Here is a 26081-nt window from a genome sequence, read left to right as displayed (position 1 = left end):
CCTTTTGTTTGATAAATTCCTTCTTTATATCCATTAAAAACTCAGTTTAGCTGGCGCGCTTCAGTCAATAATCCACTCGGTTTCCCTCCTTCAAAATGCATACAAAATGAATCCCAAACATTACCAATAAACTTATCCAAACAAGTCAATCAACGTTTATAATCAATCCTTAGGTACCCTAATACGCAAATAAACAATAACATTTAAGACTGAGAATCGTTATTGTCTTTACTGGAGAAAAATACCAAAGAACGGGCTCATATTCACGCGCTTGGAAACACTACAACCAAAATGGGAGCCACCTAGAAAGACTACAATTTCTGGCTCATTTTTCCAAAAACCAGCCTGAAACTCTTTCTATAGACTGTTGACATCTAGTGGAAGCCCTAGGAACTGCAATTGGGCACGATTTCACCCTATTATAAAAGTGCCAGCCACAAATCAGTGGTAGGATGAATGTTTTTGTTGGGGATGGTTTGTCCTCGGGGTTTCGCCTGCCATATCAGTTCTGTTATACTCACAGACATTATTTTAACAGTTTTAGAAACTTTAGTGTGTTCTATCCAAATCTACCAATTATATGCATATCATAGCTTCTGGGCCTCAGTAGCAGACAGTTTCCTTTGGGCACGCTTTTCATCCGGATGTCAAAATACCGCCCCCTATCCCAAAGAAGTTAAAGTATCATCTCTAACTAAGGTCCTAACTTTGACTCTGTCTGTCAGGTGGTGTTCCCGGTGGAGTATGGTCCTAACTTTGACTCATCGCTGCAAACTCTGGTGTGCCACTTCCTGTCTAGACTGGAGGAGCTGCTGCCGGTCCCAGACTTCAAACAGGTACACAGTTGGGCAGCAGTGCTACAATGTCCGAATACCCATACTTGTGTTGTAAATGGCAGGCATTTTAGGTATGCGAAAATTGACATCCTATCAAACTTTCTAAAATCGAGTATGGGTTAAATGTCGTGATGTCATACCCATTTCAGCTCTTCATCCAGTAGAATTCACTGCTGATGAACAGTCTTTCCAGACAACAGCTGATAAGGGGACGCGTTGTACCAAAATGAACCAATGGCAGGAATCAACACATTAGATTACGTGTTCTCAGGAGGAGGAGCCTAGTATAATGATATTCTCAGGAGGAGGAGCCTAGAATGTGGATATTCTCGGGAGCCTAGAATGTGGATATTCTCGGGAGCCTAGAATGTGGATATTCTCGGGAGCCTAGAATGTGGATATTCTCGGGAGCCTAGAATGTGGATATTCTCGGGAGCCTAGAATGTGGATATTCTCGGGAGCCTAGAATGTGGATATTCTCGGGAGCCTAGAATGTGGATATTCTCGGGAGCCTAGAATGTGGATATTCTCGGGAGGAGGAGCCTAGAATGTTATTTGTTGCTTACTGCATTCATGTCTACTAAACAGTCCGTTCTAAATAATATGTAGTATGGTTAGTACACAGTAAGTAGTAGGCCAGACAGATTTGGGACATGGGCGGTGACAATGAGTTTTCAGATCAATGAGTAACACTAGGTCCATTGTTGCTCTGAACAGTCCGGTGTAAGATGAGTCAAGATTAAAATGATTATACAGGGTTGGGACAAAACGTGGTTATTTAGAATAAACTGGGTGGTTCAAGCCCTGAATGCTGATTGGCTGACAGCTGTGATATATCAGACCGTATACCACCGATATGACAAATATTTTTACGTTGGTAACCAGTTTATAATAGCAATAAGGCCCGAGGGGGAGTGGTAATATGGCCAATATACCACGGTTAAGGTCTGTGTCCAGGCACTCCGCTTTGCGTCGTGCATAAGAACAGACCGTAGCAGTGGTATATTGGCCATATACCACACCACCTCGGGCCTTATTGCTTACATGACAATTCACTGGTGTTATTCTACATACAACTGTAAAACTAGTAGCAGAAGTCCAGCTGTTTCATCGTAATATTAGTGTCATTTACAAGCATTTCGCTAAACCCACAATAACATCTGCTAACCATGTGCATGTGACCAATAACATCTGCTAACCATGTGTATGTGACCAATAACATCTGCTAACCATGTGTATGTGACCAATAACATCTGCTAACCATGTGTATGTGACCAATAACATCTGCTAACCATGTGACCAATAACATCTGCTAACCATGTGACCAATAACATCTGCTAACCATGTGTATGTGACCAATAACATCTGCTAACCATGTGACCAATAACATCTGCTAACCATGTGTATGTGACCAATAACATCTGCTAACCATGTGTATGTGGCCAATAACATCTGCTATCCATGTGTATGTGACCAATAACATCTGCTAACCATGTGGCCAATAACATGTGATTTATTTTCGTTGTTCAGACTGCTTTGTTGATCAGTGCTGCCCCCTCTGTTCTGGAGGACTACATGCACTGTGTCTCTCACGGAGAGGACCTGAAGTCTCTGCTACAGAACCAACACTGCCCCGGGAAGCTGCCCAAGAGCGGTAAGTCTCTGTCTGCATTCCACATGGCAACCTATTCCCTTTATAATGCTGCATTCCACATGGCAACCTATTCCCTTTATAATGCTGCATTCCACATGACAACCTATTCCCTTTATAATGCTGCATTCCACATGACAACCTATTCCCTTTATAATGCTGCATTCCACATGACAACCTATTCCCTTTATAATGCTGCATTCCACATGACAACCTATTCCCTTTATAATGCTGCATTCCACATGGCAACCTATTCCCTTTATAATGCTGCATTCCACATGGCAACCTATTCCCTTTATAATGCTGCATTCCACATGGCAACCTATTCCCTTTATAATGCTGCATTCCACATGACAACCTATTCCCTTTATAATGCTGCATTCCACTTGACAACCTATTCCCTTTATAATGCTACATTCCACATGACAACCTATTCCCTTTATAATGCTGCATTCCACATGACAACCTATTCCCTTTATAATGCTGCATTCCACATGACAACCTATTCCCTTTATAATGCTGCATTCCACATGACAACCTATTCCCTTTATAATGCTGCATTCCACATGACAACCTATTCCCTTTATAATGCTGCATTCCACATGACAACCTATTCCCTTTATAATGCTGCATTCCACATGACAACCTATTCCCTTTATAATGCTGCATTCCACATGACAACCTATTGCCTTTATAATGCTGCATTCCACATGACAACCTATTCCCTTTATAATGCTGCATTCCACATGACAACCTATTCCCTTTATAATGCTGCATTCCACATGACAACCTATTCCCTTTATAATGCTGCATTCCACACGACAACCTATTCCCTTTATAATGCTGCATTCCACACGACAACCTATTCCCTTTATAATGCTGCATTCCACTTGACAACCTATTCCCTTTATAATGCTGCATTCCACATGACAACCTATTCCCTTTATAATGCTGCATTCCACATGACAACCTATTCCCTTTATAATGCTACATTCCACATGACAACCTATTCCCTTTATAATGCTGCATTCCACATGACAACCTATTCCCTTTATAATGCTGCATTCCACTTGACAACCTATTCCCTTTATAATGCTGCATTCCACACGGCAACCTATTCCCTTTATAATGCTGCATTCCACACGGCAACCTATTCCCTTTATAATGCTGCATTCCACACGGCAACCTATTCCCTTTATAATGCTGCATTCCACACGGCAACCTATTCCCTTTATAATGCTGCATTCCACACGGCAACCTATTCCCTTTATAATGCTGCATTCCACACGGCAACCTATTCCCTTTATAATGCTGCATTCCACACGGCAACCTATTCCCTTTATAATGCTGCATTCCACACGGCAACCTGTTCCCTTTATAATGCTGCATTCCACTTGACAACCTATTCCCTTTATAATGCTGCATTCCACATGGCAACCTATTCCCTTTATAATGCTGCATTCCACATGACAACCTATTCCCTTTATAATGCTGCATTCCACTTGACAACCTATTCCCTTTATAATGCTGCATTCCACATGACAACCTATTCCCTTTATAATGCTGCATTCCACATGACAACCTATTCCCTTTATAATGCTGCATTCCACATGACAACCTATTCCCTTTATAATGCTGCATTCCACATGACAACCTATTCCCTTTATAATGCCACATGACAACCTATTCCCAATGCTGCATTCCACATGACAACCTATTCCCTTTATAATGCTGCATTCCACATGACAACCTATTCCCTTTATAATGCTGCATTCCACTTGACAACCTATTCCCTTTATAATGCTGCATTCCACTTGACAACCTATTCCCTTTATAATGCTGCATTCCACTTGACAACCTATTCCCTTTATAATGCTGCATTCCACTTGACAACCTATTCCCTTTATAATGCTGCATTCCACACGACAACCTATTCCCTTTATAATGCTGCATTCCACATGACAACCTATTCCCTTTATAATGCTGCATTCCACATGGCAACCTGTTCCCTTTATAATGCTGCATTCCACATGACAACCTGTTCCCTTTATAATGCTGCATTCCACATGACAACCTATTCCCTTTATAATGCTGCATTCCACATGACAACCTATTCCCTTTATAATGCTGCATTCCACTTGACAACCTATTCCCTTTATAATGCTGCATTCCACATGACAACCTATTCCCTTTATAATGCTGCATTCCACATGACAACCTATTCCCTTTATAATGCTACATTCCACATGACAACCTATTCCCTTTATAATGCTGCATTCCACATGGCAACCTATTCCCTTTATAATGCTGCATTCCACTTGACAACCTATTCCCTTTATAATGCTGCATTCCACATGACAACCTATTCCCTTTATAATGCTGCATTCCACTTGACAACCTATTCCCTTTATAATGCTGCATTCCACACGGCAACCTATTCCCTTTATAATGCTGCATTCCACACGGCAACCTATTCCCTTTATAATGCTGCATTCCACACGGCAACCTATTCCCTTTATAATGCTGCATTCCACACGGCAACCTATTCCCTTTATAATGCTGCATTCCACACGGCAACCTGTTCCCTTTATAATGCTGCATTCCACTTGACAACCTATTCCCTTTATAATGCTGCATTCCACATGACAACCTATTCCCTTTATAATGCTGCATTCCACATGACAACCTATTCCCTTTATAATGCTGCATTCCACATGACAACCTATTCCCTTTATAATGCTGCATTCCACACGGCAACCTATTCCCTTTATAATGCTGCATTCCACACGACAACCTATTCCCTTTATAATGCTGCATTCCACATGACAACCTATTCCCTTTATAATGCTGCATTCCACATGACAACCTATTCCCTTTATAATGCTGCATTCCACATGGCAACCTATTCCCTTTATAATGCTGCATTCCACATGACAACCTATTCCCTTTATAATGCTGCATTCCACATGGCAACCTATTCCCTTTATAATGCTGCATTCCACATGGCAACCTATTCCCTTTATAATGCTGCATTCCACATGACAACCTATTCCCTTTATAATGCTGCATTCCACATGACAACCTATTCCCTTTATAATGCTGCATTCCACATGACAACCTATTCCCTTTATAATGCTGCATTCCACATGACAACCTATTCCCTTTATAATGCTGCATTCCACGTGGCAACCTATTCCCTTTATAATGCTGCATTCCACTTGGCAACCTATTCCCTTTATAATGCTGTATTCCACATGACAACCTATTCCCTTTATAATGCTGCATTCCACATGACAACCTATTCCCTTTATAATGCTGCATTCCACTTGACAACCTATTCCCTTTATAATGCTCTACAGTTGACCAGGGTCCATGGAGTTTCCCAGTTAAAAGTAGTGCACTATATAGGGCCCCAGTGTTGTAGTAGTGCACTATATAGGGAATAGGGTCCCAGTGTCGTAGTAGTGCACTATATAGGGAATAGGGTCATAGTAGGGCACTATATAGGGAATAGGGTCGTAGTAGTAGGGCACTATATAGGGTCGTAGTAGTAGTGCACTATATAGGGTCGTAGTAGTAGGGCACTATATAGGGTCGTAGTAGTAGTGCACTATATAGGGTAGTAGTAGTAGTGGACTATATAGGGTTGTAGTAGTAGTGGACTATATAGGGTAGTAGTAGTAGTGCACTATATAGGGTAGTAGTAGTAGTGCACTATATAGGGTCGTAGTAGTAGTGGACTATATAGGGTCGTAGTAGTAGTGGACTATATAGGGTCGTAGTAGTAGTGCACTATATAGGGTCGTAGTGCACTATATAGGGTCGTAGTAGTAGTGGACTATATAGGGTCGTAGTAGTAGTGCACTATATAGGGTCGTAGTAGTAGTGGACTATATAGGGTCGTAGTAGTAGTGGACTATATAGGGTCGTAGTAGTAGTGCACTATATAGGGTCGTAGTAGTAGTGCACTATATAGGGTCGTAGTAGTAGTGCACTATATAGGGTCGTAGTAGTAGGGCACTATATAGGGTCGTAGTAGTAGGGCACTATATAGGGTCGTAGTAGTAGGGCACTATATAGGGTCGTAGTAGTAGGGCACTATATAGGGTCGTAGTAGTAGGGCACTATATAGGGTCGTAGTAGTAGGGCACTATATAGGGTCGTAGTAGTAGGGCACTATATAGGGTCGTAGTAGTAGTGCACTATATAGGGTCGTAGTAGTAGTGGACTATATAGGGTCGTAGTAGTAGTGGACTATATAGGGTCGTAGTAGTAGTGCACTATATAGGGTCGTAGTAGTAGTGCACTATATAGGGTCGTAGTAGTAGGGCACTATATAGGGTCGTAGTAGTAGTGCACTATATAGGGTCGTAGTAGTAGGGCACTATATAGGGTCGTAGTAGTAGTGCACTATATAGGGTCGTAGTAGTAGTGCACTATATAGGGTCGTAGTAGTAGTGCACTATATAGGGTCGTAGTAGTAGTGCACTATATAGGGTCGTAGTAGTAGTGCACTATATAGGGTCGTAGTAGTAGTGCACTATATAGGGTCGTAGTAGTAGTGCACTATATAGGGTCGTAGTAGTAGTGCACTATATAGGGTCGTAGTAGTAGTGCACTATATAGGGTCGTAGTAGTAGTGCACTATATAGGGTCGTAGTAGTAGTGCACTATATAGGGTCGTAGTAGTAGTGCACTATATAGGGTCGTAGTAGTAGTGCACTATATAGGGTCGTAGTAGTAGTGCACTATATAGGGTCGTAGTAGTAGTGCACTATATAGGGTCGTAGTAGTAGTGCACTATATAGGGTCGTAGTAGTAGTGGACTATATAGGGTCGTAGTAGTAGTGCACTATATAGGGTCGTAGTAGTAGTGGACTATATAGGGTCGTAGTAGTAGTGGACTATATAGGGTCGTAGTAGTAGTGCACTATATAGGGTCGTAGTAGTAGTGCACTATATAGGGTCGTAGTAGTAGTGCACTATATAGGGTCGTAGTAGTAGTGCACTATATAGGGTCGTAGTAGTAGTGGACTATATAGGGTCGTAGTAGTAGTGCACTATATAGGGTCGTAGTAGTAGTGCACTATATAGGGTCGTAGTAGTAGTGCACTATATAGGGTCGTAGTAGTAGTGCACTATATAGGGTCGTAGTAGTAGTGGACTATATAGGGTCGTAGTGCACTATATAGGGTCGTAGTAGTAGTGGACTATATAGGGTCGTAGTAGTAGTGGACTATATAGGGTCGTAGTAGTAGTGCACTATATAGGGTCGTAGTAGTAGTGGACTATATAGGGTCGTAGTAGTAGTGGACTATATAGGGTCGAGTAGTAGTGGACTATATAGGGTCGAGTAGTAGTGGACTATATAGGGTCTTAGTAGTAGTGGACTATATAGGGTCTTAGTAGTAGTGCACTATATAGGGTCGTAGTAGTAGTGCACTATATAGGGTCGTAGTAGTAGTGCACTATATAGGGTCGTAGTAGTAGTGCACTATATAGGGTAGTAGTGCACTATATAGGGTCGTAGTAGTAGTGGACTATATAGGGTCGAGTAGTAGTGGACTATATAGGGTCGAGTAGTAGTGGACTATATAGGGTCTTAGTAGTAGTGCACTATATAGGGTCTTAGTAGTAGTGCACTATATAGGGTCGTAGTAGTAGTGCACTATATAGGGTCGTAGTAGTAGTGCACTATATAGGGTCGTAGTAGTAGTGCACTATATAGGGTCGTAGTAGTAGTGCACTATATAGGGTCGTAGTAGTAGTGCACTATATAGGGAATAGGTGCCATTTGAGATGCTTCTTTTGACTGTAGATGGAGCTCTATAGCATTATATTTCACTCACCTATAGAATAATCACCTTTCCCATCTTCCCATTGGTCCTGCTTGTCACTGTTCAGTTCCCTCGAGGACAGAGGACCGTCTCCTCGTCTCGTTATCCTTCCCTCCATCACTGAGACTGGCCAATGCCTCGCACCACAGCGCCCGCGACAGCCCGCCCTTGGAGATCAGAGACTACCAGGGGATTATGACTGACAGTTTGACTGGCCAATGGGCTGAGTCAAAAGCAAGTATGGATAAAAATACTGGAACAGATTCAGTAGAAAGCCAAGGATCTGAAGGAAAGGATCACCTGAAGGAGAGACAAAGGGTAAGATTGAAGTCTGAGGAAGGAAGAGAAGCAGTTGTCTCTGAGCACCAATACTCCCTGAGCAGCACTACAGCTGAACACGACCCGGCGCCATCAGCAACAGCAGCCGCCTCCTCCGGTGTGTCACCAGAGCAGCCGCGGCAGCGCGTGGCCCACAAGTGTCCCCAATGTGGCCGTTGTTTCATCTACCTCTATGAGATGCTGGAGCACCAGAGACTCCACACAGGGGAGAACCCTTACAAGTGTTCCCAGTGCGGTAAGACCTTCAGACGGTCCTCGGAGATGTCCACCCATCGCCGGACCCAGTGCTCCAACGCTGCCTATGTCTGTATTAAATGTGGAAGCAGTTTTGGGTCGGTTAGGGAGCGGGTCAGGCACCGGTGTAGTGGCAGTAGACGGGCCAGCGGTTTGGGTCAGGCGGGCCAGTTCGCGTGTCCGCAGTGTGGGAAAATCTTCAAGTGGCACAACTCGTTAAAGAAACACCTGGTAACCCACACCACTGACAAGGTCTTCAACTGCAGGTATATTATACAGATACCCTATTGATGTATGTAGTTGTCCCAAATGGCACCCTATATAGTGCACTAGTTTTGACCAGGGGCCCCGTGTAGGGAATAGGGTGCCATCTGTGATTCATGAGTACACAACGTTTATGTTTTTCAATCACTTGTCCAGTCCAGTCCCCCTGTCCTTTCAGAATGTTCTCTGTCCTATAAGGTAAACAGTCAATAACTACATCCCAAATTACACCCTATTCAAGGCACTAGTTTTGACCAGAGCCATATATATTATAGGGAATAGACTGTCTGTGTGCTAAATTACAATCTGCTAACCTATGTATTGCCAGGTACTGTGGGGAGGGGCCATTCCCAGGCGTGGCGGAGTTGAGGGCCCACCAGAAGGTCCACGGTGCAGAAGACAAACCCTACAAGTGTAAACAGTGTGGAAAGGGCTTCAGCTCACAGGTATTGATTGGTAAAATAAACTCAACCTCTGGATTAACACATTTCCAAGTGGTTCCTGATTTCACAGACAAGAAAATACTATGTATTATTATACTAAAATGGCTGAGACAACTATTTTAAAATGTTTTAACAAAATGATTTCATTTAGGTCTGGCAAAATAACCACGAGCAACGTCATTCCCAAGAGAGGTCCAAGATCTGCCCCAGCTGTGGAAAGGCCTTCCGGTGCAAAGGGGACCTGAAGCTCCACATGCGGACTCACACCGGCGAGAGGCCGTACCAGTGTACCTACTGCACCAAGCGGTTCTCTGTCAACGGAAACCTGACGATACACATCAGGACTCACACGGGGGAGAAACCTTTCCTCTGCTCTGACTGCGGCAAGGCCTTCTGCTCTGCAGGAGAGCTGCAGATCCACAGGAGAACACACACCGGGGAGAGACCGTACAAATGCACCGTCTGTGAGAAAGGTTTCACCATGGCCAGTAAGGTGACGCTTCACATGCGTGTACACACGGGAGTACGACCCTACATCTGCCACGAGTGTGGGAAGGCATTCTCTCGCGGTGCGGAGTTGAAGAAACATGTGCTGAACCACACCGGGGTGAGACCGTACCCCTGTCATCTCTGTTCGAAGACCTACACCTGTCTAAATCACCTGAAGAGACATTTAAAGACTCACTCTGCTTCCCAGTCGTTGGATGTGAGCGGTGGATCGACTGTAGCATAATGACCACTTGCAGAGGAAATACATATTACCCTTTATTTAACACGATGTTGTTATTTTCTAATGACTGCTTTATGCTACTTGTAAGAAGGGGTAGTCGACTGAGTGGACTACTTTGTGTTAATATTGAGACTTCAACTCTGCTTTTTAAAGGAAGTGGAATGTGTCTGCTGTAGACTTGGGAACCAGGTCCTTTTCAGTTGAGGGGCATCTAATATCGCCATGCTTTTAGCTCGCTGCAGCAGATTGATAAAGTTGACAACTTGGCGTGTGAAATTTCAACAAAGTCAGAACTATAATTTGTGGGTCCCTCCCAACCATCTAGTTATGATGAGGGTCTGATGTTGTCAATACATTTTCTGCACAAAAAAAACAAAAAAACAACACTTGAATACCATTTACCAAGTTAATTATGTTTATTGAAATGAATCACTCACAGGAAAATAAAAGTGATGAAACTAGTTCCACTAACACCATATTATTTAACTGTCCTCTGCCGTTTTCCTCTTGTGTGGGCGTCGAGTCAGAGACAGGTGTAGGTGCTAGCCTCTGTATCAGGAGACACTTTAGTCTGTGAAGAGGGCACATGGTCGCCTAAAATGAAGAGGATTCAGTGAGACGAGGCAACAACATACCAATCAGTTCTTATTAACCAGAGGATCCCTCAAATGTTACAGCATAGACAGTGGGATTTACTAGACAAGAGGCTATAATAGAGCGTGAGATTTACTAGACAAGAGGCTATAATAGACTGGGATTTACTCGACTAGAGGCTCTAATAGACAGTGGTACCTGTGTCGTTACCAGGCTTTGCAGCAGGGCTCTATAATAGACAGTGGTACCTGTGTCGTTACCAGGCTTTGCAGCAGGGCTCTAATAGACAGTGGTACCTGTGTCGTTACCAGGCTTTGCAGCAGGGCTCTATAATAGACAGTGGTACCTGTGTCGTTACCAGGCTTTGCAGCAGGGCTCTATAATAGACAGTGGTACCTGTGTCGTTACCAGGCTTTGCAGCAGGGCTCTAATAGACAGTGGTACCTGTGTCGTTACCAGGCTTTGCAGCAGGGCTCTAATAGACAGTGGTACCTGTGTCGTTACCAGGCTTTGCAGCAGGGCTCTAATAGACAGTGGTACCTGTGTCGTTACCAGGCTTTGCAGCAGGGCTCTAATAGACAGTGGTACCTGTGTCGTTACCAGGCTTTGCAGCAGGGCTCTAATAGACAGTGGTACCTGTGTCGTTACCAGGCTTTGCAGCAGGGCTCTAATAGACAGTGGTACCTGTGTCGTTACCAGGCTTTGCAGCAGGGCTCTAATAGACAGTGGTACCTGTGTCGTTACCAGGCTTTGCAGCAGGGCTCTAATAGACAGTGGTACCTGTGTCGTTACCAGGCTTTGCAGCAGGGCTATAATAGACAGTGGTACCTGTGTCGTTACCAGGCTTTGCAGCAGGGCTATAATAGACAGTGGTACCTGTGTCGTTACCAGGCTTTGCAGCAGGGCTCTTGTGTTTGCCCTTGATGTGGGCAGTCATCTCCTTCCTGTTTGGGGTGGAGTGGCCACACTGGACACAGCTGTAGCGCCCCCTGGTGTGTTTCCATAGAATACGGCCGTTGAAGGACTGACCTGTAGGAAAGAGGGGTAACTCTGTACATTAACCATGGTCCAATCCCAAATGGACTCCTAGACCCTAGTGGAGAGCTGAGGGTGTAAACATGGTAGTAGCCCCCCCCCCCCCTTGCTCTCTGATAGGCTAGGTAGAAGAATCCCCATATTGCTTATACCAATCAAATCCTCTCACATCTCCATAAAGGGTAGGGTCTAGTGGTCCATATTAACACAGGGGCTAGTGGTTTCAGATTGATTTAAGGTCAAAGCAGGTGTAGCCTAAACACCACAAAAAAAGCACAAGGTTTTTGACAAGGGGGGGAAGTGGAAGCTGGTGAACATGAATCAACATTGAAGTGAAGGCAGCCAGACACAGCAAAGCCACAAGCCCTCAGCCCTGTACTACAGCAAAGTCACAAGCCCTCAGCCCTGTACTACAGCAAAGTCACAAGCCCTCAGCCCTGTACTACAGCAAAGTCACAAGCCCTCAGCCCTGTACTACAGCAAAGCCCTCAGCCCTGTACTACAGCAAAGCCACAAGCTCTGTACTACAGCAAAGCCACAAGCCCTGTACTACAGCAAAGTCACAAGCCCTGTACTACAGCAAAGTCACAAGCCCTCAGCCCTGTACTAAAAGTCACAAGCCCTCAGCCCTGTACTAAAAGTCACAAGCCCTCAGCCCTGTACTACTGAAAGTCACAATGAACCTACAGCTCTTCACACCACAGACCTCTCCTAAAAGGAAGTCTGAGCTTGGGCACAGACCGGGGTCTTGTTCAGTAGGCACCAGATGAAGGAAACCACTTGGAACGAGAGGTGGTATTATGATAAACATTGCGCATGTTCTGTAGGAAAAGGTTTTATGTTAACGAACCCAAACATCTGAATGGGTAGTTAATCCGTAGGAGTCTAATATTAAAGTAACATAATAAATCAAATCTGTCATTTCAAGCTACAGATAGTCTTTTGCTTGGGCTGCATCGCGATCCACCGCATACGCCGATGTCGGGCCATCTGCGACTCTCAATCCACCGTATACGCCGATGTCGGACCATCTGCGACTCGCGATCCACCGTATACGCCGATGTCGGACCATCTGCGACTCGCGATCCACCGTATACGCCGATGTCGGACCATCTGCGACTCTCGATCCACCGTATACGCCGATGTCGGACCATCTGCGACTCGCGATCCACCGTATACGCCGATGTCGGACCATCTGCGACTCGCGATCCACCGTATACGCCGATGTCGGGCCATCTGCGACTCGCGATCCACCGTATACGCCAATGTCGGACCATCTGCGGTGGAAGGTGGCAGAGCTAGAGTGGTGTTTGTCAGACCATGTCTCTCACACACACACATCTGTAGCGTCTGAACGGTTTGAAAACCCACAAGTGTCACGGGACTCGTCGGAGGGTAACCCAGACAAATTAATGGAAGTAGTTTTGTGCCAACAAAAATGAGCGGTTAAATATGTGTCTAAAAAATAAAAACATATTTCCTGAGCTTTCTTATACAGCGCATTCTGGAAGTATTCAGACACCTTGGCTTTTTCCACGTTACGTTACAGCCTTATTCTAAAACGGATTAAATTGTTTTTCCCCCTCATCAATCTACCCACAATACCCCATAATGACAAAGCAAAAACAGGTTTATAGAATGTTTTGCAAAAGTATTAAAAATAAGGTATTTAGACCCTTTACTCAGTACTTTGTTGAAGCACCTTTGGCAGCGATTACAGCCTCGAGTCTTCTTGGGTATGACGCTACAAGCTTGGCACATCTGTATTTGGGGAGTTTCTCCCATTATTCTCTGCAGATCCTCTCAAGCTGTCAGGTTGGATGGGGAGCGTCGCTGCACAGCTATTTTCAGGTCTCTCCAGAGATGTTCAAGTCTGGCCTTTTTTGCCAGTTCTGAATGTGTTATTCCATAGGCGATAGTTATATATATATATAGTCTTAGACTTTTAGAGGTTAATAACCCTGCTGGTGAAAGCATCCACACCGGGCTGCGTCAGTGAATCTGGGAGTTGGACAATCAGCCACATGATGGATCGATTAGGTGATTGGTTAGGCCGGGGCAGGAAAAGTGAAGCCAAGTTAGCAGGAAGGGGAGAAAGCCAATAATGCAGGTTAGCATTGGAGGAAGAAGCAGGAGAATTCCATTGGATATGACCAGAGGGCAGTTTAGTGGTTTCTCTCTCTAGTTGTGTGTGTTTAATGGTTTCTCCACGTCTCACCTGCGCTCCATCTCTAGTTAACCTGTGACTGGCTGGAGGAGAGGTCCATCTGTGACTTAGAGACCCCGGAGCGTCTGGCAGGACAGTGCAACACGATAAAACACAATTCACTCACTCATCACTGCAATCAGCACATCTGTGTTTCATCCAGGGATGAAACAGGACAAGCCTGGTGGTCCTAGATCTGTGTAGCCCCCCAACTCCTATGGTCGTTGCAGTTGACTATAGCACAAACAGATCTGGGACCAGGCTAAAATAGGACCACTAGTCAACATGAACTAACACGGACGTGAATTCCAAGCAACTTTTGAACGAAACGTTCAATACATATTTACCCATGGTAGGAGTGGTCAGAAAGAGACTTCTTACGACTTTAATGCCAAAACATTCAGGACATACAGTACCAGTCAAAAGTTTGGACACATCGACTCATTCAAGGGTTTTTCTTTATTTCTACTATTTTCTACATTGTAGAATAATAGTGAAGACATCACAACTATGAAATAACACATATGGAATCATGTAGTAACCAAAAAAACTGTTAAACAATCAAAATATACTTTATATTTGAGATTCTTCAAATAGCCTTTACCTTGATGGACAGCTTTGCATACTCTTGTTACTACATGATTCCATATGTGTTCTTTCATAGTTTTGATGTCTTCACTATTATTCTACAATGTAGAAAATAGTAAAAAAAAATAAAGAAAAACCCTTGAATGAGTAGATGTTGTAAACCTTTTGACCGGTAGTGTAGCCATGCTCAGAGTTGTCCCGTTTTGCATACCCCAGCCTCCCATGAGACATCCATTCTATCTAAAACACAGCGGTCTGAAGGGAGGGGTCCCACCCTGTGTTCAAGAGGAAGTCTCGACCAATGGCAGGCACAACACAACTGCCTCTGATTATGTAAAATAGGATCTAATCTTCAACATAATTATGGCATTTAAAAAAAAAAAAAAAAAATCATAGTTCACATATGTAGATAATTGATGTTAAAAGTTGTATTATTTTTTTAAATTGTATTAATTAGTTTGACAACCCTGTTTTTAAAGCTTTTAAGTGATATTGACTCAACACGGACGTCTCACGGTAGGGTAGGGGGTAGGTCAACGTTGAGCACCTCTCACTCCTCAAAAACGAGCTGCGGTCAAAAAGTAATTGAAATCAAATAGAAATGACAACATTTCCTAACCCTGAGATTCAACCAAACAAGCTGACTGTTATTAGATCACCTTGGTTCTTCCTCCAGCGAGCGTTCGAACCGGGCGGGGCGGAGGTCTGGGGTGGCGGAGAGGAAGGTAGAGCAGAAGGGACGGGCCTGGGAGGCCTCTGCTGTTGCTGCTCCGGTCCAGAAACATCCAGTGGAGATTGAAGGTACTGTGAAAAGGAACCATAGGATCCCTCGGGGAGCTGGTCTGTGAGGCTTGGGGGCTGGGTGGCTGACAATCCCCCACCACCTCCCTCCTGGATGGAGAAAGCCCCAGGGAGCAGGGCCGACTTGAGGTCCAGGCCGAGGAGAGATCCATCCTCTGGGGGCTGGTAGGGGGAGGGAGCCAGGGCAGAGAGATGGTCAGACCCAGTGGACCCAGGGACAGGATGGGAGGGTTCCGACTCCATGGGTTCCTGCTGCTGTGGGGTCTCCTGGTCTGTAGCCATGGGAACAGCAGCATCGGGGTCAGGGTCAGGCTTGACCTCTGCCTGCTCGCCAGCCTTGGCCTTGCTCTTGGCTACCTTAGCGCAGGTGTGGAGGTGTTTGAGGAGGGCGCGGTAGGAACGCAGCTTGGACCGACAACTCTGACACCTGGCAGAGAGAAAGAGGGGAAGCAAGACAATCGTCACACCTGTCAGAGGGACATCTGGATGCATGACGAGTAGCACTGAGTATCTCTCCTACACACACACACACACACACACACACACACACACACACAAATACCTACAGGAAGTACGTGTTGGGTTTGTGGTGCTGTCTCATATGTTCCATCAGATGCTGCATGCTGGGAAAGGAGCCGCTGCAGCCGATAGAGGAGCAGAGGAACACTTTACCTGAGAGGAGAGAGATAGTGAGTACATTCCATATTAAACTGATTATGGCAGGAGAGAGAGATAGTGAGTACATTCCATATTAAACTGATTATGGCAGGAGGGAGAGATAGTGAGTACATTCCATATTAAACTGATTATGGCAGGAGAGAGAGATAGTGAGTACATTCCATAATAAACTGATTATAGCAGGAGGGAGAGATAGTGAGTACATTCCATATTAAACTGATTATGGCAGGAGAGAGATAGTGAGTACATTCCATATTAAACTGATTATGGCAGGGGAGAGATAGTGAGTACATTCCATATTAAACTGATTATGGCAGGAGGGAGAGATAGTGAGTACATTCCATATTAAACTGATTATGGCAGGAGGGAGAGATAGTGAGTACATTCCATATTAAACTGATTATGGCAGGAGGGAGAGATAGTGAGTACATTCCATATTAAACTGATTATGGCAGGGGAGAGATAGTGAGTACATTCCATATTAAACTGATTATGGCAGGAGAGAGAGATAGTGAGTACATTCCATATTAAACTGATTATGGCAGGAGAGAGATAGTGAGTACATTCCATATTAAACTGATTATGGCAGGGGGAGAGATAGTGAGTACATTCCATATTAAACTGATTATAGCAGGAGGGAGAGATAGTGAGTACATTCCATATTAAACTGATTATAGCAGGAGGGAGAGATAGTGAGTACATTCCATATTAAACTGATTATGGCAGGAGGGAGAGATAGTGAGTACATTCCATATTAAACTGATTATGGCAGGAGGGAGAGATAGTGAGTACATTCCATATTAAACTGATTATGGCAGGAGGGAGAGATAGTGAGTACATTCCATATTAAACTGATTATGGCAGGAGGGAGAGATAGTGAGTACATTCCATATTAAACTGATTATGGCAGGAGGGAGAGATAGTGAGTACATTCCATTTTAAACTGATTATGGCAGGAGGCATAATGTGAAATAGTCATGTAATCACCTTACTCTGCTCATCTTAAATCGGCGTAAGGTCAAAACCGAAGTAAGCATACGCCCGATTAAAACACCTCGTTTTCTGAGCCATCTTTCGAATTATTAGGATGCGTAAACACCTTAAAAAAAAAAATCGCTATTCCAGCTGTGGATTTGATCTGCGCATGTGCCAGCCTCCCCCTCTCTTGTGGGGCGCCACATCTGAGCAGACTCCTGCCTACTGTGATATACCTGGGCCCCCTATCCTGCACTGGGACATTATCTGAGCAGACTCCTGCTGCATTCATCCTTCCACTTGACATTGTGCCTAGGATGTTTTTGGACTACTGTCAAACTTGAACTCCACTTGGATTGACTCTTTTGGATTCTCGCGCGGCCCGGTGTAGCGCTTGCCACCCTCCCGTCTTTCCACCGACCTGTCCTGGAAACTACATCCCCTCCAAGGTGCTTCTCTGCTGGCTATCATCCTGGAAACTACATCCCCTCCAAGGTGCTTCTCTGCTGGCTAACATCCTGGAAACTACATCCCCTCCAAGGTGCTTCTCTGCTGGCTATCATCCTGGAAACTACATCCCCTCCAAGGTGCTTCTCTGCTGGCTATCATCCTGGAAACGACATCCCCTCCAAGGTGCTTCTCTGCTGGCTAACATCCTGGAAACGACATCTCCTCCAAGGTGCTTCTCTGCTGGCTATCATCCTGGAAACTACATCCCCTCCAAGGTGCTTCTCTGCTGGCTAACATCCTGGAAACTACATCCCCTCCAAGGTGCTTCTCTGCTGGCTAACATCCTGGAAACTACATCCCCTCCAAGGTGCTTCTCTGCTGTCCTCCTCTTAGAGCGCTAAGAACCTTGGCGTGATCCTGGACAACACCCTGTCGTTCTCAACCAACATCAAGGCGGTGACCCGTTCCTGTAGGTTCATGCTCTACAACATTCGCAGAGTACGACCCTGCCTCACACAGGAAGCGGCGCAGGTCCTAATCCAGGCACTTGTCATCTCCCGTCTGGATTACTGCAACTCGCTGTTGGCTGGGCTCCCTGCCTGTGCCATTAAACCCCTACAACTCATCCAGAACGCCGCAGCCCGTCTGGTGTTCAACCTTCCCAAGTTCTCTCACGTCACCCCGCTCCTCCGCTCTCTCCACTGGCTTCCAGTTGAAGCTCGCATCCGCTACAAGACCATGGTGCTTGCCTACGGAGCTGCGAGGGGAATGGCACCTCCGTACCTTCAGGCTCTGATCAGGCCCTACACCCAAACAAGGGCACTGCGTTCATCCACCTCTGGCCTGCTCGCCTCCCTATCTCTGAGGAAGTACAGTTCCCGCTCAGCCCAGTCAAAACTGTTCGCTGCTCTGGCACCCCAATGGTGGAACAAACTCCCTCACGACGCCAGGTCAGCGGAGTCAATCACCACCTTCCGGAGACACCTGAAACCCCACCTCTTTAAGGAATACCTAGGATAGGATAAAGTAATCCTTCTAACCCCCCCCTCCCCCTTAAAAGAGTTAGATGCACTATTGTAAAGTGGTTGTTCCACTGGATATCATAAGGTGAATGCACCAATTTGTAAGTCGCTCTGGATAAGAGCGTCTGCTAAATGACTTAAATGTAAATGTAAATGCTGGCTATCATCCTGGAAACTACATCCCCTCCAAGGTGCTTCTCTGCTGGCTAACATCCTGGAAACTACATCCCCTCCAAGGTGCTTCTCTGCTGGCTAACATCCTGGAAACTACATCCCCTCCAAGGTGCTTCTCTGCTGGCTATCATCCTGGAAACGACATCCCCTCCAAGGTGCTTCTCTGCTGGCTAACATCCTGGAAACGACATCCCCTCCAAGGTGCTTCTCTGCTGGCTATCATCCTGGAAACTACATCCCCTCCAAGGTGCTTCTCTGCTGGCTATCATCCTGGAAACGACATCCCCTCCAAGGTGCTTCTCTGCTGGCTATCATCCTGGAAACGACATCCCCTCCAAGGTGCTTCTCTGCTGGCTATCATCCTGGAAACTACCTCCCCTCCAAGGTGCTTCTCTGCTGGCTATCATCCTGGAAACTACATCCCCTCCAAGGTGCTTCTCTGCTGGCTAACATCCTGGAAACGACATCTCCTCCAAGGTGCTTCTCTGCTGGCTATCATCCTGGAAACGACATCTCCTCCAAGGTGCTTCTCTGCTGGCTATCATACTGGTAAGTCACCGCTCTCTCCTTGTTGGCCAGGTTCTAGTCTGTGGTTGGGTTTATTGTGGGTTCTAGTGTTGGCTGGGTTCTAGTCTGTGGTTGGGTTTATTGTGGGTCCTAGTGCTGGCTGGGTTCTAGTCTGTGGTTGGGTTTATTGTGGGTTCTAGTGCTGGCTGGGTTCTAGTCTGTGGTTGGGTTTATTGTGGGTCCTAGTGCTGGCTGGGTTCTAGTCTGTGGTTGTGTTTATTATGGGTCCTAGTGCTGGCTGGGTTCTAGTCTGTGGTTGTGTTTATTGTGGGTCCTAGTGCTGGCTGGGTTCTAGTCTGTGGTTGGGTTTATTGTGGGTTCTAGTGCTGGCTGGGTTCTAGTCTGTGGTTGGGTTTATTGTGGGTTCTAGTGCTGGCTGGGTTCTAGTCTGTGGTTGGGTTTATTGTGGGTCCTAGTGCTGGCTGGGTTCTAGTCTGTGGTTGTGTTTATTATGGGTCCTAGTGCTGGCTGGGTTCTAGTCTGTGGTTGTGTTTATTGTGGGTCCTAGTGCTGGCTGGGTTCTAGTCTGTGGTTGTGTTTATTGTGGGTCCTAGTGCTGGCTGGGTTCTAGTCTGTGGTTGTGTTTATTATGGGTCCTAGTGCTGGCTGGGTTCTAGTCTGTGGTTGTGTTTATTGTGGGTCCCTGTGTTGGCTGGGTTCTAGTCTGTGGTTGTGTTTATTATGGGTCCTAGTGCTGGCTGGGTTCTAGTCTGTGGTTGTGTTTATTGTGGGTCCTAGTGTTGGCTGGGTTCTAGTCTGTGGTTGTGTTTATTGTAGGTCCTAGTGTTGGCTGGGTTCTAGTCTGTGGTTGTGTTTATTGTGGGTCCTAGTGCTGGCTGGGTTCTAGTCTGTGGTTGTGTTTATTGTGGGTCCTAGTGTTGGCTGGGTTCTAGTCTGTGGTTGTGTTTATTGTGGGTCCTAGTGCTGGCTGGGTTCTAGTCTGTGGTTGTGTTTATTGTGGGTCCTAGTGTTGGCTGGGTTCTAGTCTGTGGTTGTGTTTATTATGGGTCCTAGTGTTGGCTGGGTTCTAGTCTGTGGTTGTGTTTATTGTGGGTCCTAGTGTTGGCTGGGTTCTAGTCTGTGGTTGTGTTTATTGTGGGTCCTAGTGCTGGCTGGGTTCTAGTCTGTGGTTGTGTTTATTGTGGGTCCTAGTGCTGGCTGGGTTCTAGTCTGTGGTTGTGTTTATTGTGGGTCCTAGTGCTGGCTGGGTTCTAGTCTGTGGTTGTGTTTATTGTGGGTCCTAGTGCTGGCTGGGTTCTAGTCTGTGGTTGTGTTTATTGTGGGTCCCTGTGTTGGCTGGGTTCTAGTCTGTGGTTGTGTTATTGTGGGTCCTAGTGCTGGCTGGTTCTAGTCTGTGGTTGTGTTTATTGTGGGTCCTAGTGTTGGCTGGGTTCTAGTCTGTGGTTGTGTTTATTATGGGTCCTAGTGTTGGCTGGGTTCTAGTCTGTGGTTGTGTTTATTGTGGGTCCTAGTGTTGGCTGGGTTCTAGTCTGTGGTTGTGTTTATTATGGGTCCTAGTGTTGGCTGGGTTCTAGTCTGTGGTTGTGTTTATTGTGGGTCCTAGTGTTGGCTGGGTTCTAGTCTGTGGTTGGGTTTATTGTGGGTCCTAGTGCTGGCTGGGTTCTAGTCTGTGGTTGTGTTTATTGTGGGTCCTAGTGTTGGCTGGGTTCTAGTCTGTGGTTGTGTTTATTGTGGGTCCTAGTGCTGGCTGGGTTCTAGTCTGTGGTTGTGTTTATTGTGGGTCCTAGTGCTGGCTAGGTTCTAGTCTGTGGTTGTGTTTATTATGGGTCCTAGTGCTGGCTGGGTTCTAGTCTAGTTGTGTTTATTGTGGGTCCCTGTGTTGGCTGGGTTCTAGTCTGTGGTTTGGTTTATTTTGGGTCCTAGTGCTGGCTGGGTTCTAGTCTGTGGTTTGGTTTATTTTGGGTCCTAGTGTTTCGTTTTTGCGTCTTTTACCTTCAGTAAGGTACACCAGCTGAAAATACAATATTTTTGGTTATGGAACAAATATCTTTCACAGCAGTTTAGATGGTACAATGATTCTGTACACAATAATGGCTTGTTTTGTCACATTAACTTTAATTATGAGAACTAATAGAATTTCAGCAACCAGGAAACGACAAGAGCGATTTCTGCATAGTGCAGCTTTAATCTGACTATAATAATTGCAACTGTCCTCAGTGACGCTTTTTATCCTCATACACACACGCAGCAGTTCAGGTACTTCTGAGTCGACCTTTATCCAATAAGGAAATCTTTATTCATAAAACCACGTCTCCTCCAGGATCCAGGAAGTGTGTTGTATTCTATGAGCTTACCTGGGAGGGACTGCGTGGGGACGTGATTCTGATGGTCCTTGATGTGTTTGGCCAAGCTGTCTGTGTCCGTGTAGACACGATAGCAGCCATATAATGTGCAGGGCATTCTCTGACCTATAGAGAGAGGAAACAGCTTTCTTGTTTTAAATGTTTTAAACAGTTGCAGTCGATAATATTGTTCAGCTAATACAGTCATCAAGGCAGGGGTGTAAACATCACGCCGATTCTGTTGCAAAACATTTTGCAACAGAAACCGTTTTTTTCCAAATGGAAAAACGCAGCTCCATCCCCGTTTTGTTCCATTTGCTTCCGTTTGGTTCCTAAACAGTAAACGAATTCCGTAATAAATATGCCTCATGCCTCACTAATTTCATTCATGTTGACGAAATAAGAAATGACACATTATCAACAGGTCTAGTTTTCAGTAAGACGCAGAGCACCCTGCCTCTATCAGGTAGCCTCGTGGTTAGAGCGTTGGGCCAGTAACCGGAAGGTTGCTGGATCGAATCACCGAGCGGACAAGGTAAAAATCTGTCGTTGTGCCCCTGAGCAGATCTGTTCCCTGGGCGCCGAAGACGTGGATGTCGATTAAGGCAGCCCCCCCTCACCTCTCTGATCCAGAGGGGTTGGGTTAAATGCGGAAGACACATTTCATTTGAATACATTCAGTTGGACAACTGACTAGGTATCCCCCATTTTCCTTTCTGTAGCCTAGTTGTAATTTTAGAATCACAATATAGAATCAGTTTGACGAGGTGAAAAACAGATTGTTTTACTATTATCTTTTCGATGGCTGATTGCTCTGCTATTTTATTAGCAATTTAGTGTTGTGGATTTTTATTTTGAGTAGCTAATCAATCTTGTCATTCTGAATGTCAACGTTGAAATCAGTTAAAGAAATTGGACTTTCCTGTCATCAACAAAGTATAGCTAGCTGTTTGTTTTCGACCCTGCTCTCTCTCCTTCAATGTCCACATTGTAAAATGTAATTATTTTTTTTGGAGAACATCGCCCGCCTAGGACCCTCGCTCACTACATCTGACAGAAAAACTAATCCATACATTCATTTTTTTTCTAGAATTGATTATGTGAACAAAGTACTTGCAAAATCAATTAATAAACTACAGCTCATCCAAAAAAAAGTGCCTCTAGGATTCTGCCACAAACAAACCAGTCTGTCCACATCACCCTCATCCTTGCTCATCTACATCGGCTACCATTTTCTCCAAAAATTGACTACACAATTATCCTTCTTGTCTACAAAGCCCTAAATGACATCGGACCAGCCTACCTGTCAGACCTACTCTCCCCCTGACCCTCCATGCACTCTATATTCAAGCCCTGCCAAACTGCTCCACCTCCACGTACTCTACATCCATGCCCCCAGGACCAGTCTCCTCCGGGCCCCCAGGACCAGGCTCCTCCATGCCCCCGGGACCAGGCTCCTCCATGCCCCCGGGACCAGGCTCCTCCATGCCCCCGGGACCAGTCTCCTCCATGCCCCCGGGACCAGTCTCCTCCGGGCCCCCGGGACCAGTCTCCTCCGGGCCCCCGGGACCAGTCTCCTCCGGGCCCCCGGGACCAGTCTCCTCCGGGCCCCCGGGACCAGTCTCCTCCGGGCCCCCAGGACCAGTCTCCTCCAGTCATGTGTTGCTGCCATGCTGTATTGTCATGTGTTGGTTGCTGCCATGCTGTATTGTCATGTGTTGGTTGCTGCCATGCTGTATTGTCATGTGTTGCTGCCATGCTGTATTGTCATGTGTTGGTTGCTACCATGCTGTATTGTCATGTGTTGCTGCCATGCTGTATTGTCATGTGTTGCTGCCATGCTGTATTGTCATGTGTTGGTTGCTACCATGCTGTATTGTCATGTGTTGCTGCCATGCTGTATTGTCATGTGTTGGTTGCTGCCATGCTGTGTTGTCATGTGTTGCTGCCATGCTGTGTTGTCGTGTGTTGCTGCCATGCTGTGTTGTCGTGTGTTGCTGCCATGCTGTGTTGTCGTGTGTTGCTGCCATGCTGTGTTGTCGTGTGTTGCTGCCATGCTGTGTTGTCGTGTGTTGCTGCCATGCTGTGTTGTCATGTGTTGCTGCCATGCTGTGTTGTCATGTGTTGCTGCCATGCTGTGTTGTCATGTGTTGCTGCCATGCTGTGTTGTCATGTGTTGCTGCCATGCTGTGTTGTCATGTGTTGCTGCCATGCTGTGTTGTCATGTGTTGCTGCCATGCTGTGTTGTCATGTGTTGCTGCCATGCTGTATTGTCATGTGTTGCTGCCATGCTGTATTGTCATGTGTTGCTGCCATGCTGTATTGTCATGTGTTGCTGCCATGCTGTATTGTCATGTGTTGCTGCCATGCTGTATTGTCATGTGTTGTTGCCATGCTGTGTTGTCATGTGTTGCTGCCATGTTGTGTTGGTGTCTTAGGTCTCTCTTTATGTAGTGTCTCTCTTGTCATGTGTGTTTTGTCCTATATTTTTATTTAATGTATTTTTAATGCCAGCCCCCGTCCCCACAGGAGGCCTTTTGCCTTTAGGCCGTCATTGTAAATCAGAATATGTTCTCTAACTGACTGGCCTAGTTAAATAAAGGTCAAATAAAAGAGAAGACACTTGCCAGGTGGTAGTGTGAGGTATGAAGCGTCATCACGTGGTATTGTTACTTTGACACAAGCGTCGCTATGTTGTGTCGAATCGGTAGTTATTTGAAAACAGCATCGGAACGTCAGATGGTGATGTGCAGTTCGAACGATTCATTATTTTTTTTGAACGACTCTTTACCGACTTGCGAGTCATGATTCTTCCCCCCCCCCCCCCCCCCCCCCCAGAGTGACTCGTTCATTTGACCTGCTGTACACTGGGTAGACTGGACTCATTTTTCGGATAAAAACTAGTTCATTGCATCTGCCGTGGAGCCCAGTTTCATAATATTACCATATGTCCCAACTGCTTGTTGTACTTTTTTAGTAAATCACTAAAAAACAGGCCTTATTTTACTGCATTTTTCACCCTGCCAGCACCTATTAGTTCTATTGAGCACCAACTCGCCTTCCGAACGTTATATTCCCAGCTTATTGTTGACAATGAGACAGCTCGTCCCATTGTTTCCTATAGGGGAAATATAGGTACGTCTGTTCATTTCGCCAAATATCTCGCAATGTATATCTTTTGTTTCCCCCCCCCAAACGAAATACCTTTTGCCCTTGGAACGCTGCTGGACCTCCCCCCATTGTTTTCATATGGAGAGGCATGCTGGTATATTTCGACAAAAATCAAACAATGTGTTTATTTACATTTTTTCAAGTCGGACACCATTTTAAATCAGGATAATCTCCTCTTTCTAATTACATAAAATTGGGCAGCGTACTCTGCTGTCATCGATCGCTAGACCAGAAACAGTCAAATTGCCATTCGTTTCTTACTTCCGTGTTTTGCAGACATAAGCACTATTGGCACCATCGAGGTGCGGATGTTTACTTTCAACACGAGTTGTTATTTTTCAGTTTCGTTCCAAAAACCTGATGGTAGTTGTAAAATAAAAAGGGTTACATTTTTGTGCCATTTCGGGCGAAATTGAATTCTAAGCATCACTCCAGTGAGGAGAGGCTCTGCAAACGTTTAATGCCATTAATTTGCTATGGGATCGCGCTAGTGTTCCAACTCAGCCAAACTTTCTTTTGTCATTTTTCAGCCTTGGATTTATTTTGACTCGTTCTATTGTCCAAATTAAATTAAAGAAATGAGTCGAACAATTCGTTCTTTTGACGACGACAAACAGATCAGAATCAGTTAAAAAATAGCCCAACTTCTCATGACTAGCGCCGGAGCTCCGTTATCAATCGTCCCATCACTATTGATTATAGTTCGCTAACAGTAAAATGTGTAGTTGTTGCATAAAACCTTGGGTTGTGTTGCTAGTAGGCTGCAGTAGTGGTACAGAGGCCATCCCCGTAGACATGTTCTTGGGGGACGAGCGGTCAACTGGCGGTACGGGAGAAGACGACAGCAGTCTCACTAGTTCAGACTACCTAAAACAAATGAATCCATGCTGTTATATCAATATAACGGACATGTAGCTAGTTATGCATGTTAGGTTAGCTATATTAATTCCTTCGTCAGCTAACCAGTCAGAACAGTCACAGACACTTTTCGGTAGCTAGCTTATTAGCTAAACATAACAAAATATAAGCTACCGAAATGATTATCTAGCTATGTAACCAGACAAATAACTCTTACCATAGCCCATTTGCAAATAGGATGATCAATCTTAATCGTTGACCATTTTGCGAGCAAGAAGGAAAACGTAATGAAGCTTTGATAGGTTTCTTTACCAGCGTCTCGTCT

General features: G+C 45.3%; 2 protein-coding genes across 9 annotated transcripts in view; one reads left to right on the top strand and one right to left on the bottom strand.

The window, feature by feature from the left end:
• The window catches only part of LOC120020743 (zinc finger protein ZFMSA12A-like), an 18349-nt gene extending 7539 nt beyond the window's left edge, over positions 1–10810 (top strand). For all 3 annotated transcript variants that reach the window (XM_038964481.1, XM_038964482.1, XM_038964480.1), the window contains exons 5-9: positions 726–836; positions 2367–2490; positions 8392–9163; positions 9490–9607; positions 9756–10810. In XM_038964481.1, coding sequence (XP_038820409.1) covers positions 726–836; positions 2367–2490; positions 8392–9163; positions 9490–9607; positions 9756–10337 — 1707 coding nt within the window. In that variant the 3' untranslated portion in view covers positions 10338–10810. The remainder of the gene's footprint in view (positions 1–725; positions 837–2366; positions 2491–8391; positions 9164–9489; positions 9608–9755) is intronic.
• znf414 (zinc finger protein 414) lies at positions 10727–26081 on the bottom strand. 6 transcript variants are annotated; one of them, XR_005472450.1, is made up of 8 exons: positions 25974–26081; positions 25638–25761; positions 21740–21853; positions 16125–16230; positions 15417–15985; positions 14182–14255; positions 11805–11957; positions 10727–10928 (listed from the first exon to the last, which is right to left on the bottom strand). XR_005472450.1 is itself a non-coding variant. In XM_038964489.1 (8 exons), exons 1-7 carry the CDS (start codon positions 25974–25976, stop codon positions 11862–11864), a joined length of 1086 nt encoding a protein of 361 aa, XP_038820417.1. In that variant the 5' UTR covers positions 25977–26081; the 3' UTR covers positions 10727–10928; positions 11817–11861. The 6 variants fall into 6 exon arrangements, 5 of the variants coding, with proteins under 5 accessions (XP_038820417.1, XP_038820418.1, XP_038820415.1 ...); XM_038964489.1 differs by having other exon boundaries at positions 11817–11957; XM_038964490.1 differs by lacking the exon at positions 14182–14255 and having other exon boundaries at positions 25638–25765.

Source organism: Salvelinus namaycush, chromosome 25 (assembly GCF_016432855.1).
Source record: "Salvelinus namaycush isolate Seneca chromosome 25, SaNama_1.0, whole genome shotgun sequence".
Lineage (NCBI taxonomy): Eukaryota > Metazoa > Chordata > Actinopteri > Salmoniformes > Salmonidae > Salvelinus > Salvelinus namaycush.
The sequence above is the reverse complement of the archived record's forward strand: the minus strand, read 5'-3'. Positions and strand labels throughout refer to the sequence as shown.

Excerpts from the sequence above, each read along its gene's own strand:
- znf414 (XM_038964487.1), bottom strand. Across the intron at positions 21,854-25,637 it reads TACTAGCAACACAACCCAAG|GTCAGAGAATGCCCTGCACA; the intron begins GTTTTATGCAAC and ends CTCTCTCTATAG. Across the intron at positions 15,986-16,124 it reads AAACCCAACACGTACTTCCT|GTGTCAGAGTTGTCGGTCCA; the intron begins GTAGGTATTTGT and ends TCTCTCTGCCAG.